At 44.8% G+C, this 14770-nt stretch overlaps 1 protein-coding gene across 1 annotated transcript in view; it reads left to right on the top strand.

Moving 5' to 3' along the window:
- The window catches only part of LOC142390575 (plexin-B1-like), a 93835-nt gene that overhangs the window by 67279 nt on the left and 11786 nt on the right, over positions 1–14770 (top strand). Inside the window, exons 17-30 of the mRNA XM_075476119.1 lie at positions 1505–1656; positions 1735–1840; positions 3858–3994; positions 4105–4278; positions 5184–5418; positions 5503–5745; positions 5841–6017; positions 8709–8857; positions 8957–9057; positions 10044–10261; positions 10350–10528; positions 10609–10675; positions 13319–13465; positions 13653–13824. Of these exons, the coding sequence (XP_075332234.1) occupies positions 1505–1656; positions 1735–1840; positions 3858–3994; positions 4105–4278; positions 5184–5418; positions 5503–5745; positions 5841–6017; positions 8709–8857; positions 8957–9057; positions 10044–10261; positions 10350–10528; positions 10609–10675; positions 13319–13465; positions 13653–13824 (2257 nt within the window). The remainder of the gene's footprint in view (positions 1–1504; positions 1657–1734; positions 1841–3857; positions 3995–4104; positions 4279–5183; positions 5419–5502; positions 5746–5840; positions 6018–8708; positions 8858–8956; positions 9058–10043; positions 10262–10349; positions 10529–10608; positions 10676–13318; positions 13466–13652; positions 13825–14770) is intronic.

Below are 14770 nucleotides of genomic sequence, written 5' to 3'. Positions count from 1 at the left end.
TCACTCCGGTCATCTAGCAGTGCCTACACCACGCTCAAGACAATCCAGACTCAAGAAACTGTTGAAGGCCCAGCTCTTCAGAGAGCATCTGCTGCCCTCGCACTTACCCTGTGCTTTTCTGTGCTTCCCTCTACGCCTGCACTCCGTCTCTACACTGTCACCTCCGACAGAGCCTGACTCGAGGTTTCCTTCTATGTGGCTCATTGTTAGCTTTGACGTCAGCTGTAATGTTATAGGCTGATATGGATAAAAGCGTCTGCTGAATGCATAAACGTAAACATGATAACCTGCACCAGCTCTTTCTGAGACAGGGTTTATTCTCATTGTATCTGGAGATATACGTGACCCACACCAAGGTTTATTTTCTGATAATTATATGAGGGTCTCAAGCAGTTATTCCAGCTCAAAGGCAAGTCTGCAAACATCTTTACTGTGTAAACAGCTGTTTGATCAGCAGAATCGATGCATAAACTCACCCAAAAAGCCTTGTGCTGATCCACAGAGGTACATTTTACCCCAACAAATGTCCAGTTCATAAAACTATTGGCCCCAAAAAGATATTTTCTTCGATACTTTGCATTTAAGCACTGCAGAATACAGCCAGCATCCTTTGCTTTTGATTGACACCTGAATTGAGGCTAACAGAGCTTCAATGTCGTGTCCACAGGCAACGAAAGCCAACAGGACTCTGCTTTGTGTCTGACCCTCTTCTGCCAGCTTTTAATGAGCTTGTTGAGGACTGAGCATCCAATAGCATCCATAACCCTAAAAGCAAGACTAGACTTGAGTACGTTGTCATGCGTGAGAAGCCTAAACTGTGTTCTGGATAGTTTATAAGATAAAAACATGGAAATCGGACAGCAAGTGGAGACGTGCACTTGGAGGAGATTTCTGTTGGGAGCCAATTTTGGAAAGACCCCGAACATAACCTTTTAGAAAAAGCTGTGCAAGATGAATCTTTTTACTATTTTTGACTTGTGAATGCCTCTGATTTTGTTTTCCAGCTGATGTTTGCTTCATAAAGCCTCTCAGTTCACTCGGGGGGGGTTGCCACGTTTTTACTGGAAATTTTTAAAAGCACGACTATTGGAAATATCAGAAATGTGTTTTTGAGTTTTTATGTCCTCACCAGCTTAGAGAAATATAGTATTTTTAAAAACAAATACTATCTTCTATATAAATAATACTATATTAATTCACACTTGGATGATTTTATACAATTGTGGGGGAAAAAAGACGAGACAAAAGAGAAGTCTGAGTTTACAGTTTTAGGTGTGTGAACCGGCACCACCCTGATCGTTCCTCTTCTTCTCTCTGCATTCAAAACAAAAGTCAAGCTGTCGAGTTGAGTCACGATGAAACGACCCGAGGAGGTGTTTGCCACCCAAATAAATCTGTTTCTGCACGTTGGTCACGTTGCCTCTGACATCAAAGCGTTTCACACGTTTATTGAATTGACAGAAAGGTGGATTATGATCCAGTTACCCTCCTTCCTGTGTTACAGTTGGACCCGGTTTCTGGTCCCGTGGAGGGAGGAACGGTCGTGACCATTTCAGGCTCCAACCTCGGCCAGAGAGTCGAAGAAATCCAGAGCTCGGTCACGATAGCCGGAGTCCCCTGCAGCGTCATCCACAGCAGATACGAAGTCTCCTCAAGGCAAGGCATCCGCACGCCGTAGGCCTCTTCCCCCCCAATCTTTCTCCACGGTGACGGTTTTGTGATGTCCTCCTGCAGGATAGTGTGTGAGACGACCAGCAGCGGATCGGAGAGGAGCGGCCACGCCTCGGTCCAAGTGAGAGAAGGAGTAGTCGGGCTGTCGGCTCAGATCTTCAGCTTCCAGGTAAAGATGTCGTGATAACCGCTCTGAAACGTACGGAAGCCCAGAGCGGACGTGGTGCGTATAAACTTTTTTTTGATGGTTTTCTCGAGATAACGAGTTAATTTACCGATGGTTTTCGAGGCCACTTTTTCTCCCCAGTCCGCCCCTGTTTATATGTGTTTTATGTGTTCGCCATTTGTTTGTCTTGTAGAGATAACTTTCATATCAGCCCGCGTCATTTAAGGAGACGGCTGGCTGGACTGCAGGTCTCCATGGTTACCGAATGATGCACGAGAGGTGCCTTTATCGTTTTCTGGAGATAACGAGATAAATAACTCGTTATCTGGAGAAAACAAAATGCTTGTCACACCAGCGGGATTTGCTTTGGGCATTTTCATAAACGCTCCACATTCCATGTTTGATTCATAGGCTACTTTATTCAGTTTTCAATGAAAGGGGGGTAAAAATGTACAGCTTTACCAGAAATACACATAAACACATATAAACAGGGGCGGACTGGGGAGAAAAAGTGGCCTCGAAAACCATCGGTAAATTAACTCGTTATCTCGAGATAACCATCAAAAAAAGAGTTTATACGTACCACGTCCGCTCTGGGCTTCTGTAGAAACGGGCGTTTTATTTTCAGTGAAGCAGAGATTAACAGGAATAATGTTAATTATTAATTCTGTTAATTCAGTATTGATGCACTTATACACAGTCAGCAGAGCTGCGAGAGAGCCTGTTGGCTGTGGTTTAAACAGTGGAAGGGTTAGGGGTTGTGCCGTCACCTAAATTTGATATCATGAGAGTAACATTGCTGATTTTTCACAAAATTAGTTGTCTGCTCTCTGAAATAAAGTTAGGAGGGTAACCAGCTGATATTTGCTGGTTAAATAACTGTGTTATCTCGCTTGTAGTTGGCTGTTCTTTTCACCGAACGCTCATTTCAAGACGGCGTCACTTTGGATTAAGTAAAGACCAACAGATGATGCTCCTGGAGATTAATCTTTTTATACCGGCTCGCAGGGAGCTGCCATTGGCTGGGCGGCGGAGCGCACCCTGGATGCGATCGCCAATCCATCACAGAAACAAACAAACAGCCGTTCACAGTCACGCTCGCTCCTGGAGACATGAAATCCTTTTTGAGTTCTGCCTCCTCTGTCGCTCTTCAAGGCATAGCCGTCTATTATCTTTCGGTACCCAAATAGTCTGTTTTTGGGGGGTCTCAGGGTAAGAAGTTTAAGTGTTCAACCCTAACCAGTGCTTTCAGAGATGTTTTTTTTAGGAAAACTGGTTTACTTCCATTCGCATGTGTTAAAATCAAATTTTAGCCGTCTGCTTAGACGCCCGTAAACACAGTTGCTTCTACAACACCCTCAAACCAGGCGGAAATACTTAAAACACCCAGTTCAAAGGCAGCCCTTGTGGCGTGTTTTCCCCCCTGAGTTCTGCTCAGATTCACACACCAGAACACGGTAATGGGCCTTGGGTGTGGACGCCAACAAACCGGAGCAGGGCCCGGCTGAGAGGAGGGTCCCCGGGTGGTCTCAGAAACAGAAGAGCGAGGCGCAGATGTGGTCGGGTGCAGCGTTACGGCAAATCGTGCACAAATGCCTCCGTTTATTTAGGGAAAAAAAACCACTGCTTTCTCACTAAAGATAACTGTCTAATTAAGGAAATGGCACCCCCCACCTCCCTATCTGTGACTCGTCCTAATTAGGCCTCACCAGTGCCTGCTAAAATGTAAGTAAGCTCTCCAATAAAGTCGCAGCTCCTCGGCTTATTTACATAACAGTAAAGGGACTGAAGCTTTGACGGAAGCCTTAATTAATTGTCCCAAGTGACAAGCAGATTAATTGTTAAACGGGCTGGCTGTGAGGAAGCCTTCTAGAGTTTCCCAGTATGCCCCGGTGTTTCTTTTTATCTTCCCAATAAATCACACTCTCTGTATTGGATTATTGATTAGACTTTCCACTCTTTTTTTTTTTTTTTTGTCTCATTCATCGTTCTGCTGCCGTGTATCTCTTCCTGTTCTCAGAATCCCACACTCAGCAGCATTTTCCCTAAACGAGGGCCCAAGGCCGGGGGCTCGTCTCTCACCATCAGAGGCCGAAGGCTGAGGACTGGACACGCAAGTGAAGTCAGTGTCCTCATCGGAGGAGTGCCCTGCTTGATGTAAGTGTCCCCAAGGGGCCGTTAACTTAACATAAAAAGCCTAAAACTAAACAAGAATGTGTTTATGTAACTGTCCAGAAAGGAGAAAAAAAAAAACTTCCTCTGCGCAGGCTGGACGTCCAGGAGGATCAGATCAGCTGTAAGACCCGAGGCAGCAACAGAACAGGAGAGCACAGCGTCACGGTGCGCTTTGGGGGAGCAGAGCGCCATCTGCAGGGTCTGGTGTATCATTACACCCCCAACCCCAACGTCACAAAGGCCGCACCATCCAAAAGCTTTCTAAGGTACCGGCGTCTTGTTTGCATAAAGCTGTACACCCAAAACTACCGAGATTCTGCCCTAAAAAACACAAACCGTGAGAAACAACTGAAACAGTGGCATTAAAAGTCTGTTTTATCCTTTTTAGAACTACCTCTTTAATTCATTTCTACAATGTTTTACTTTCCTCTTTGTTGTTATTGCTTGTGAATGTCCTATAATCTGTTCCTTTATTATTAGAAAAATCTTTTACCCTGCAGAAATTGTACCTAGAACACAAATAAATGCATTTAATGTAACAATTACTGACATCTTGTGGTCAAATTGGAGTTGGAAACATTTTCAAATGCCATCCACCCGTCATCTATTAATGTTCTGCATCTATATGTTGGTAGATATTAAATATTATTCGTCATCAGCTATTTCATTCTCTGAAAAGTGTTTATCTTTATTCTCTTTTTTTTTTATTCCCTGGCTTTTAACCCAGCATGAGACTGTTTCTGTTATTGTTTTAATATTGTTCTTATGTTTTATGCCTTATACTTCATGCTGTTATTCATGAACAGCACTTTGTTTCAGCCACGGCTGTTTTAAAGGGCTTTATAAATAAAGTTGAGTTGAGTTCTGCCTTAGTTGAAACCAAATTGGCTTCAACTCGGCATTTTTTGGTTTATTTGTTGAAGTATGATATCCTCTTATTTCTCAAATGTTGTACCATAAAATCTAACAAAACAGCATCTCCAAGCGCTTATTTCTCCTCCTCCCTGTCGCCATGGGAACAGTGCTCTTCTTCTTTAATCTGTTTGACGGTAGTAATGTGGCTGTGCTCCTGCGTAGAAAGACCCCCAGCGCTGATAGAAACGAGTGTATCATCTAAATACCAAGAGTGATGACATTTTGTGACCTGCTCTTGTCCGCTCTCGCCCTGTAGCGGAGGCAGAATCATCAGCGTTTCCGGTCAGAACTTGGATGTGGTCCAAGAGCCGAAAATGAGAGTCACCCTCAGTCCTCCCGACGCTCTTCCTCCCAGAAGGAGGCGGAGCATCAGGAGGAAGGATGAAGGCCAAGCGAGCGGGCGACGGGATCACCAGGGCTCGCTGAAAAGGTGGAGGCGGATTGTTCCAGAGACGAACTGCCCGGAGGGAGCGCTCTGCCACGTCAAACATGTAAGTCCATGCGACAGCTTTTTGCACACTTCTGTGTACAAAGTCGTTGTTCCGAGCTTAAACTGTCCCCGTCCTCTCCGTCAGTTCGAATCTCGCTGCACAGTCAACAGCTCCTCTCTCATGTTGTGTCCGACCCCTGCTGTGGGTCCGGAGGCCAGAGGGGCCAGGGTGAAAGTCCACTTCCTGTTGGACAGCCTCCATTTCGACTTCAGCTCTGTGGCTAACGAAGCTTTCAGCTATGAACTCGACCCGAAGCTCTACAAGCTGAACCGGAACGACTCGAGCAAGCCGTACCACCACAAACCAGGCAGCATCATCTCTGTTGAGGTGTGTAACCGGTAACCTGCCATTAAACCGGCTCGTTCTCCTCCTTCTGCTGCTTTAACTAACCTCAAACTGTATGATCTGGTCCTCCCTTCCAGGGGGAGCGCCTGGATCGCGCCATGTTCAAGCACGAGGTGGAGGCTCGGATAGGGGACGGCTTCTGTGTGGTGAAGACTCTGACGCACAACCACTTGTACTGCGAGCCACCAGCCCAGCAGCCCTCTGTCACAGCCAGTAAGAAGCAGGATGGGGTGGAAAGCCTGCCCGAGTTCACTGTGAGTGGAGGAAGAACCCAGAACCCTGAAGGATGGATGGATGGATGGATGGATGGATGGATGGATGGATGGATGGATGGATGGAAAGATAGGCGGATGGATGGATGGATGGATGGATGGAAAGATAGGCGGATGGATGGATGGATGGATGGATGGAAAGATAGGCGGATGGATGGATGGATGGATGGATGGAAAGATAGGCGGATGGATGGATGGATGGATGGATGGAAAGATAGGCGGATGGATGGATGGATGGATGGATGGAAAGATAGGCGGATGGATGGATGGATGGATGGATGGATGGATGGAAAGATACGCGGATGGATGGATGGATGGAAAGATAGGCGGATGGATGGATGGATGGAAAGATAGGCGGATGGATGGAAAGATGGAAAGATAGGCGGATGGATGGATGGATGGATGGAAAGATGGAAAGATAGGCGGATGGATGGATGGATGGAAAGATAGGCGGATGGATGGAAAGATAGGCGGATGGATGGAAAGATGGAAAGATAGGCGGATGGATGGAAAGATGGAAAGATAGGCGGATGGATGGATGGATGGAAAGATGGAAAGATAGGCAGATGGATGGATGGAAAGATAGGCGGATGGATGGAAAGATAGGCGGATGGATGGAAAGATGGAAAGATAGGCGGATGGATGGATGGATGGAAAGATAGGCGGATGGATGGAAAGATGGAAAGATAGGCGGATGGATGGATGGATGGAAAGATAGGCGGATGGATGGAAAGATGGAAAGATAGGCGGATGGATGGAAAGATAGGCGGATGGATGGAAAGATGGAAAGATAGGCGGATGGATGGATGGATGGAAAGATAGGCGGATGGATGGAAAGATGGAAAGATAGGCGGATGGATGGATGGAAAGATAGGCGAATGGATGGATGGAAAGATAGGCGGATGGATGGATGGAAAGATAGGCGAATGGATGGATGGAAAGATAGGCGGATGGATGGAAAGATGGAAAGATAGGCGGATGGATGGATGGAAAGATTGGCGGATGGATGGAAAGATAGGCGGATGGATGGATGGATGGAAAGATAGGCGGATGGATGGAAAGATGGAAAGATAGGCGGATGGATGGAAAGATAGACGGATGGATGGAAAGATAGGCGGATGGATGGAAAGATGGAAAGATAGGCGGATGGATGGATGGATGGAAAGATAGGCGGATGGATGGAAAGATGGAAAGATAGGCGGATGGATGGATGGAAAGATAGGCGAATGGATGGATGGATGGAAAGATAGGCGGATGGATGGATGGATGGATGGAAAGATAGGCGGATGGATGGATGGATGGATGGAAAGATAGGCGAATGGATGGATGGATGGATGGAACGATGGATGGATGAAAAGATGGATGATGGAACAATAGGCGGATGGATGGATGGATGGATGGATGGAAAGATAGGCGGATGGATGGATGGATGGATGGAAAGATAGGCGGATGGATGGAAAGATGGAAAGATAGCCGGATGGATGGATGGAAAGATAGGCGAATGGATGGATGGAAAGATAGGCGGATGGATGGATGGATGGATGGAAAGATAGGCGGATGGATGGATGGATGGATGGAAAGATAGGCGGATGGATGGAAAGATGGAAAGATAGGCGGATGGATGGATGGAAAGATAGGCGAATGGATGGATGGAAAGATAGGCGGATGGATGGATGGAAAGATAGGCGAATGGATGGATGGAAAGATAGGCGGATGGATGGAAAGATGGAAAGATAGGCGGATGGATGGATGGAAAGATTGGCGGATGGATGGAAAGATAGGCGGATGGATGGATGGATGGAAAGATAGGCGGATGGATGGAAAGATGGAAAGATAGGCGGATGGATGGAAAGATAGACGGATGGATGGAAAGATAGGCGGATGGATGGAAAGATGGAAAGATAGGCGGATGGATGGATGGATGGAAAGATAGGCGGATGGATGGAAAGATGGAAAGATAGGTGGATGGATGGATGGAAAGATAGGCGAATGGATGGATGGATGGAAAGATAGGCGGATGGATGGATGGATGGATGGAAAGATAGGCGGATGGATGGATGGATGGATGGAAAGATAGGCGAATGGATGGATGGATGGATGGAACGATGGATGGATGAAAAGATGGATGATGGAACAATAGGCGGATGGATGGATGGATGGATGGATGGATGGATGGATGGAAAGATAGGCGGATGGATGAATGGATGGATGGATGGAAAGATAGGGGGATGAATGGATGGATGAATGGAAAGATAGGCGGATGAATGGATGGATGAATGGATGGATGGAAAGATAGGCGGATGAATGGATGGATGGATGGAACGATGGATGGATGGAACAATGGAGGGATGGAAAGATGGATGGATGGATGGACGGATGGATGGAAAGATGGATGGATGGATGGATGGAAAGATAGGCGGATGAATGGATGGATGGATGGAACGATGGATGGATGGAACAATAGGCGGATGGAGGGATGGAAAGATGGATGGACGGACGGATGGAAAGATGGATAGATGGATGGAAAGATAGTTGGATCGAATAATAGAGGGATAGATGGAAAGATGGATGGAAAGATGGATGGATGGATGGAAAGATGGATGGATGGATGGATGGATGGATGGATGGATGGATGGATGGTTTTCAGGTAAAAACCTTTCATCGTGCCTGCAGGTGAAAATGGGAAACCTGAACTTCCCACTGGGCAGAGTTCAGTACGACAGCCAGGCGCAGTCTACGTTTCCTCTGGAGGCTCAGGTGGGAGTCGGAGTGGGAGCCTCCATCGTGGCTCTCATAGTGCTCATCATAGTGCTCATCTACAGGTAAACATGGCGACGCCGGAGCTCAAGCTGTTGGTCATCAACAAACTGCAAACTACTGTTCCTCCTTTGTGCCTGAACATGATCTTTGCTGCGCTTCAGGAGAAAGAGCAAACAGGCCATGAGGGACTATAAGAAGGTGCAGATCCAGCTGGAGAACCTGGAGACCAGCGTCAGGGACCGCTGTAAGAAGGAGTTCACAGGTACAGTCCACCCCTCCTCCTGACCTCGTGGTTACAAAGCGCCTCATCACCGTGTTTGGGTGGAAGGTCGCACGCAGTTGTCCGACCTAACGAGTGAAAATAAACGTGATGCGTTCGTTTATTTTTCCGTGTTAAAAACTGTGTTGTTGTTGTGTTCACGTGTTTTCTAACCGCCTACGTTTCACTAAAAAAAAGATAAAACTAAACACAAACCAACCAAAAAACAGCCAGGGAATAAAGACTATTCCTACAGAGCTGGTCAGAAGTTTCGATGTGGAAAACGACACGATATCCGTCACTTATCGAGAGTTTCCAATGAAAGCAGACGCGTAAAATTCATCTGCTTTCATTCATTATGATGGCGTACAGGTGTGTCCACCGTCTGGTACTAACTGATTATTAAACGCATTCGTCACCGCAGACGGTTTCAGATGTTACTGCATACAGTGGCTACCACTGTTGTTCATAAACCTGCTTTTTAACAAGCACAGCCAAGTTTAAACCGGTTTAAAATGTCGCCGTAGTGCGATCCTGTGCAGATAAAACCAAATCACTGTGTTTCTGTTTTACAGTGTAAGATACACGAACGTAGAAATAAACATTAAAATGTAAAAGAACAGTTTTACGGCAACAAAACTGCCAGTTGGAACCTTTTAGTTTTCCAGTACAAACCAGTTTCAAGCTGATATCAGCCGTTACGTTTTTGTCAAAGAATGAATTTTGCATCAAAAATGTAATTTATTAATTGTCGTTCCTGACAGATTTAAGTTTTTTATAAACACTCAAATAGTCCTAAATAACTAAATAAAGCATGTACTATGTTTTGTGTTGTATGTTTTCACCAAATTGGCCCAAAATTATTGGCCAAATCTCCATTTTTCTCCTTAATTGGCCCTCATTTATCCCCAGCCTGAGATGATAATAATACACCACCTCCCTGAATGTAAAGCTTGGGAACTAAGCTCTGGCCTTTACTCACTTTTTAGACCTGATGACAGAGATGATGGACATGTCCAGTGATCTGGTGGGTTCAGGAATTCCCTTCCTGGATTACCGGGCGTACGCCGAGCGCATTTTCTTCCCGGGCCACCAGGAGTCGCCACTGAGACGAGATCTGGACGTCCCGGAGAGCCGAAGACAGACGGTGGAGCAAGGGCTGGTTCAGCTGTCCAATCTGCTCAACAGCAAACTCTTCCTCACCAAGGTCAGTCAGCGGTTAGTTCACTCCTGAGGTTTTCTTTGGGTTTTTAGGTCGTCCGAGCTTTGATTCTCATCCCCGTTGTGCCGTCTAGTTCATTCACACTCTGGAGGTCCAGCGGACTTTTTCCCCGCGGGACCGGGCCTACGTGGCCTCCCTGCTGACTGTAGCCCTGCACGGTAAACTGGAGTACTTCACAGACATCCTGAAGACGCTGCTCAATGATCTGGTGGAACAATACGTGGCCAAAAACCCCAAACTGATGCTGAGGAGGTGAGGCGGCGCACCCCGGGTGGTGTTGTGGGGCTGTTTTTCACGTACACGCAGTTTATCTGAGCTCTTCTTTTCCTCAGAACTGAGTCCGTGGTGGAGAAGCTCTTGACAAACTGGATGTCTATTTGTCTCTTCACCTTTCTGAGGGTACGTAGATGTTGTTCGGATGCTTTTGGATCTGTATCACAGATGTGTGTGAACCCTGTTATCTTTACATCTTTCTGCATTGAACACCTACAACCACCATTATTCATCTGTCAGGCTCAAAGGACAGTCAGTGTCTACATACAGGGAAGTTTTCAGGCACTCAAACTCAGACTTATTTTTCCTTTTTCCTTTTTTTTTTTTTTAAACCTTCTATATCTAAACCCAATTCTCCACAAAGGCGAGCAGAAAGTGTAGTTAGTACTTGTTTATAGCACCTTTAGCAGCAATGCTGGCCTCTTGGAGCACCTTTCCTTAGGAGGTTTCTCCCATTTTTCATTCAGATAACATGGGGAACGTTTGAGTGCAGCCGTTTTCAGGTTCATCCAGAGATGATGGACTCTGGCCTGATCACTCCAGGAGTTTACTCTGAGAATTTATATGCATCTCCAAACATCTTTCCTTCTATTCTGACTGAGTCTGTCAGCATCTCTGCTCCAGGGACTGAGGCGCTGCACGTCTGCATTGACTTTTGAAACGCACGTAAACACGTTGGAATCGAACAACTCCTGCGTGTTTACGCTCTACACGTGCTCCAAAGTCTCATCTTTGTGTAGTTTGAGTAAAATATGTACGTGAATATTAACAGCTGAAGTCCCAATAAAGCTGCTCTCATTCACATATTTTTCTCTTTTCTTTTGTCAGACAGCCAAACGGCCCATTAGGACAACGTGTGGACGCTTATAAAATCCAATAAAATCCTCAAAACTGCTGCGACGTCTGACAAAATCACCATTTAAGAAGCTTAAAGACGGCGTCTGTTCGGTTAATTCAGCCGTACTTACACAGATGATGAAGCTGGAAACAGCTCAGTGTTTTCTCGTGATCACAGGGGCGGACCTGGCTAGATTTATGCCCTGGGCGAGCGAACCCCCCCCCCCCCAAAAAAAAGACTTACCCCACCACCAACACAACAACATATTATATTATTTGTATTATTTTATTTTATGTATATATATATATAAAATCTTAAATACATAAAAAGTACAAAAATATACCACATGTAGCTTACAAAATGCCATGTCAATGTATATTAGAAGTTATTTAAGTTATTTAATTTAGCATATAGCTCATAACAATAAAAACAATCCAAGATCCATTAATTGCATGACATGACGCCTCAATTCCAATTCTAGTTCAGCAAAACTAAAAATAAAATACAGTCGTGGCTAATAGCAACATATTAGCAAGAGCCTAATAAATAGCCTACGTCACTCACGTCATCCCTTTATCTTTTGCCCGTTTCTCCTCTTCTTCTTTTCTTCTCTTTCTAAACTGGGCACCTGATGGCTTCTTTGGTCTTTTACCATGATGATGATCCATGATGACTCCACATTATTACCTTTGCTTTTCCCATTAACACCGTCCGTTCACCCATCAATCAACCGGAGTCACGTGACGTAAACAAATTCACGTAGATGACGGCACAGATAGTTTTTACTTTTTTTTCCTAAAATTTTTCACACAACACAACTAATTACATGAAGGTATATGGGTCTATGTTAATTTTAGGAATGAAATACAGTTTATTTGGATTGGCATTGTGTGGCCTGGGATTAGTCCCCCCCCCCACTTGCCTGTTCTGACACACACAACCTGTTTGACCCCACTAACTTGACATGGAGATGAGCGGTAGTCTAGAAAACTGGCGATTATTTTTAATTTTTTTTGTTAATACACATAGAGTGCGCCTTGGGCAGACGCCCACATTTCCCATCGCAAAAACCGGCCCTGCATGATCCACAGCGTTACTATGTTTAATAACTCCATATATTCTGGGACAAAGACGGTGGTCCAGTAAGATGATCAGGTGCACGTAACCGTGCCGATGATGCTGCGATCAGCAGGACTGAAACGAAGAGTTTTTACTTCCAAAAACGTTGTTGGGAATTCGCTTCTCTTGATCCATGAATGGGTCTTTTGGCTAATTCCCAGTGGGCACCCAGTGCTTCTCAGTGAGACCACGCTACAGTGCATGCACCATAAAGACTTAAATACTTCACTTCTGTAAAGTTCTCGAATATCACGGACCTCTCGATCCCAAACTTCCTCCATCTGGGAATGATGGAGGCTTCAGTGCGTTTGGAAACTTTTTCTTCTGTTGTTCCACAGATCTGTGCCTCGTTACGGTCCTCTCATGCAGGTCTTCACGCAGTCTGACCTCACAGTTTGATTTTTAAAATGTAATTCTTTACAAATATCCTCACTTGTAAAATGTAGACGCGTTACTGTAACTCCCGTTAAAGTTACTTCACTGTTTGGCTTTTCTGGTTCTTCTTTTCTGTTCCACAGGAGTCGATATTGAACCCCATTTTTCCTCACTTACTTTCCACTTCTTTACTTCTTCTACTTACTCTGTTCTTTGAACATCTTTTTACTTAATGCTCACACCAGGGTTTGTTATTCCTCTAAAGCTTGTCAGGAAGAACTGCTTCATAGAAAGTCTTCACCCGAGTTGGTGTAAATCAGATCTGGCTGGTAAATTGAGGCTGGGTGGTCAGTCCAGGCTGCTCAGAGGTAAAAGGAGAGGAGTTGGTTTAGGGAAAATAACTGAAAAATAACCCTAATTCTTTATGTTTGGCTCAGGAATCAGCGGGGGAGTCGTTTTACATGCTGTTCAGAGCAATAAAGCACCAGGTGGACAAGGGACCTGTGGACGCTGTGACAGGAAAAGCAAAGTACACGCTCAATGACAACCGGCTGTTACGAGAGGACGTGGAGTACCGCACGCTGGTGAGAGTCCACGTCGTCCTTCATGGTTTATTCCATCATGATTACATAGCTTCATGTTTTTACTAAAAATGCTGACTTTTCTCCTCGTTTCATCTCATCTTTACCCTGTTTTTGATGCCTTAAAGTTTATGTTAATGCTGCCTGTTGAAGTCTTATCAGTAACCAGCCTTCCCGCTCATCTGTCCAGACTCTCAATGTTGTGATGCCGGCCGTACCCGCCAGCGGAGACACCGCCACGACGGTGCCAGCCAAGGTCCTGGACTGTGACACCATCACCCAAGTGAAGGAGAAAGTTCTGGAACAAACCTGGAAAGGAACGTCTTTCTCTCAGAGGCCGCACATCGACTCGTTGCATCTCGGTTCGTCCAGTTTAGTTCCTACGGCTCGTTTTCTCTCAGCTTCTGAAGTGTCGAATTGATCGTTTCATTTGCATTTGAATGCAAACATTGAAACGTTAGAATGTAGCAAAGTGTAAAAGAACCGCAACTCGTTTAGTTGATATAAAACCAGGAAAATGGGAAACATAAGATTTATAAACACAAGTCGTATAAAATCAAAATCAAATCAAATTTATTTGTATCAAAACAATTCAAAGTGCCTTACATAAAATAAAAGCATTGCAGCAGGGAGTGGAAGAAGCATTAAAAATGCATAAAAGAATATAAAGAGAAAGAAATAAAATCATTCAAATGAATTTAAAAACAAGCAACAGTCCAGATAAGTTAAAAGATAGCGTGCAGATTTCATGCATAGACACATGAGAACAGAAATGTTTTTAACCTGGATTTAAAAATGTCTCCATTTGGTGAAAGTTTAATCTCCACTGGCAGTTTGTTTCACTTGTTCGCAGCATAACAGCTAAATGCTGCTTCTCCATGTTTAGTCTGGACTCTGGACTGGACCAGCTGACCTGAGTCCTTGGATCTAAGAGCTCTGCTGGCTTTATATTCTCTGCACAGATCACAGATGTATTTTGGGCCTAAACCGTTCTGGGATTTGTAAACCATCAGCAGGCTTTTAAAATCTATTCTGTGACTGACTGGAAGCCAGAGTAAAGATTTTAAAGCTGCTGTGATGTGTTCAGAACCATAACCATAACCATAAACAGAGTTTGTACAGTTCTAACAAGCTTAAAAGTCAATATTTGGTCTGAGCTTCTTTATTCTCCAGCACAGCCTGAACCCTCTCAGACTCATAAAAAGTTTTGAGTTTAATCAGAGTTTTTATCCTTTAAACTCAAATGTCATATCTCGTCTTTTTATTTGGCGAATGATGATAAAACTGGATTAATGGATGTTTATAGAA

Source organism: Odontesthes bonariensis, chromosome 10 (genome assembly GCF_027942865.1).
Source record: "Odontesthes bonariensis isolate fOdoBon6 chromosome 10, fOdoBon6.hap1, whole genome shotgun sequence".
NCBI classification, from domain to species: Eukaryota; Metazoa; Chordata; class Actinopteri; order Atheriniformes; family Atherinopsidae; genus Odontesthes; species Odontesthes bonariensis.
The sequence above is the reverse complement of the archived record's forward strand: the minus strand, read 5'-3'. Positions and strand labels throughout refer to the sequence as shown.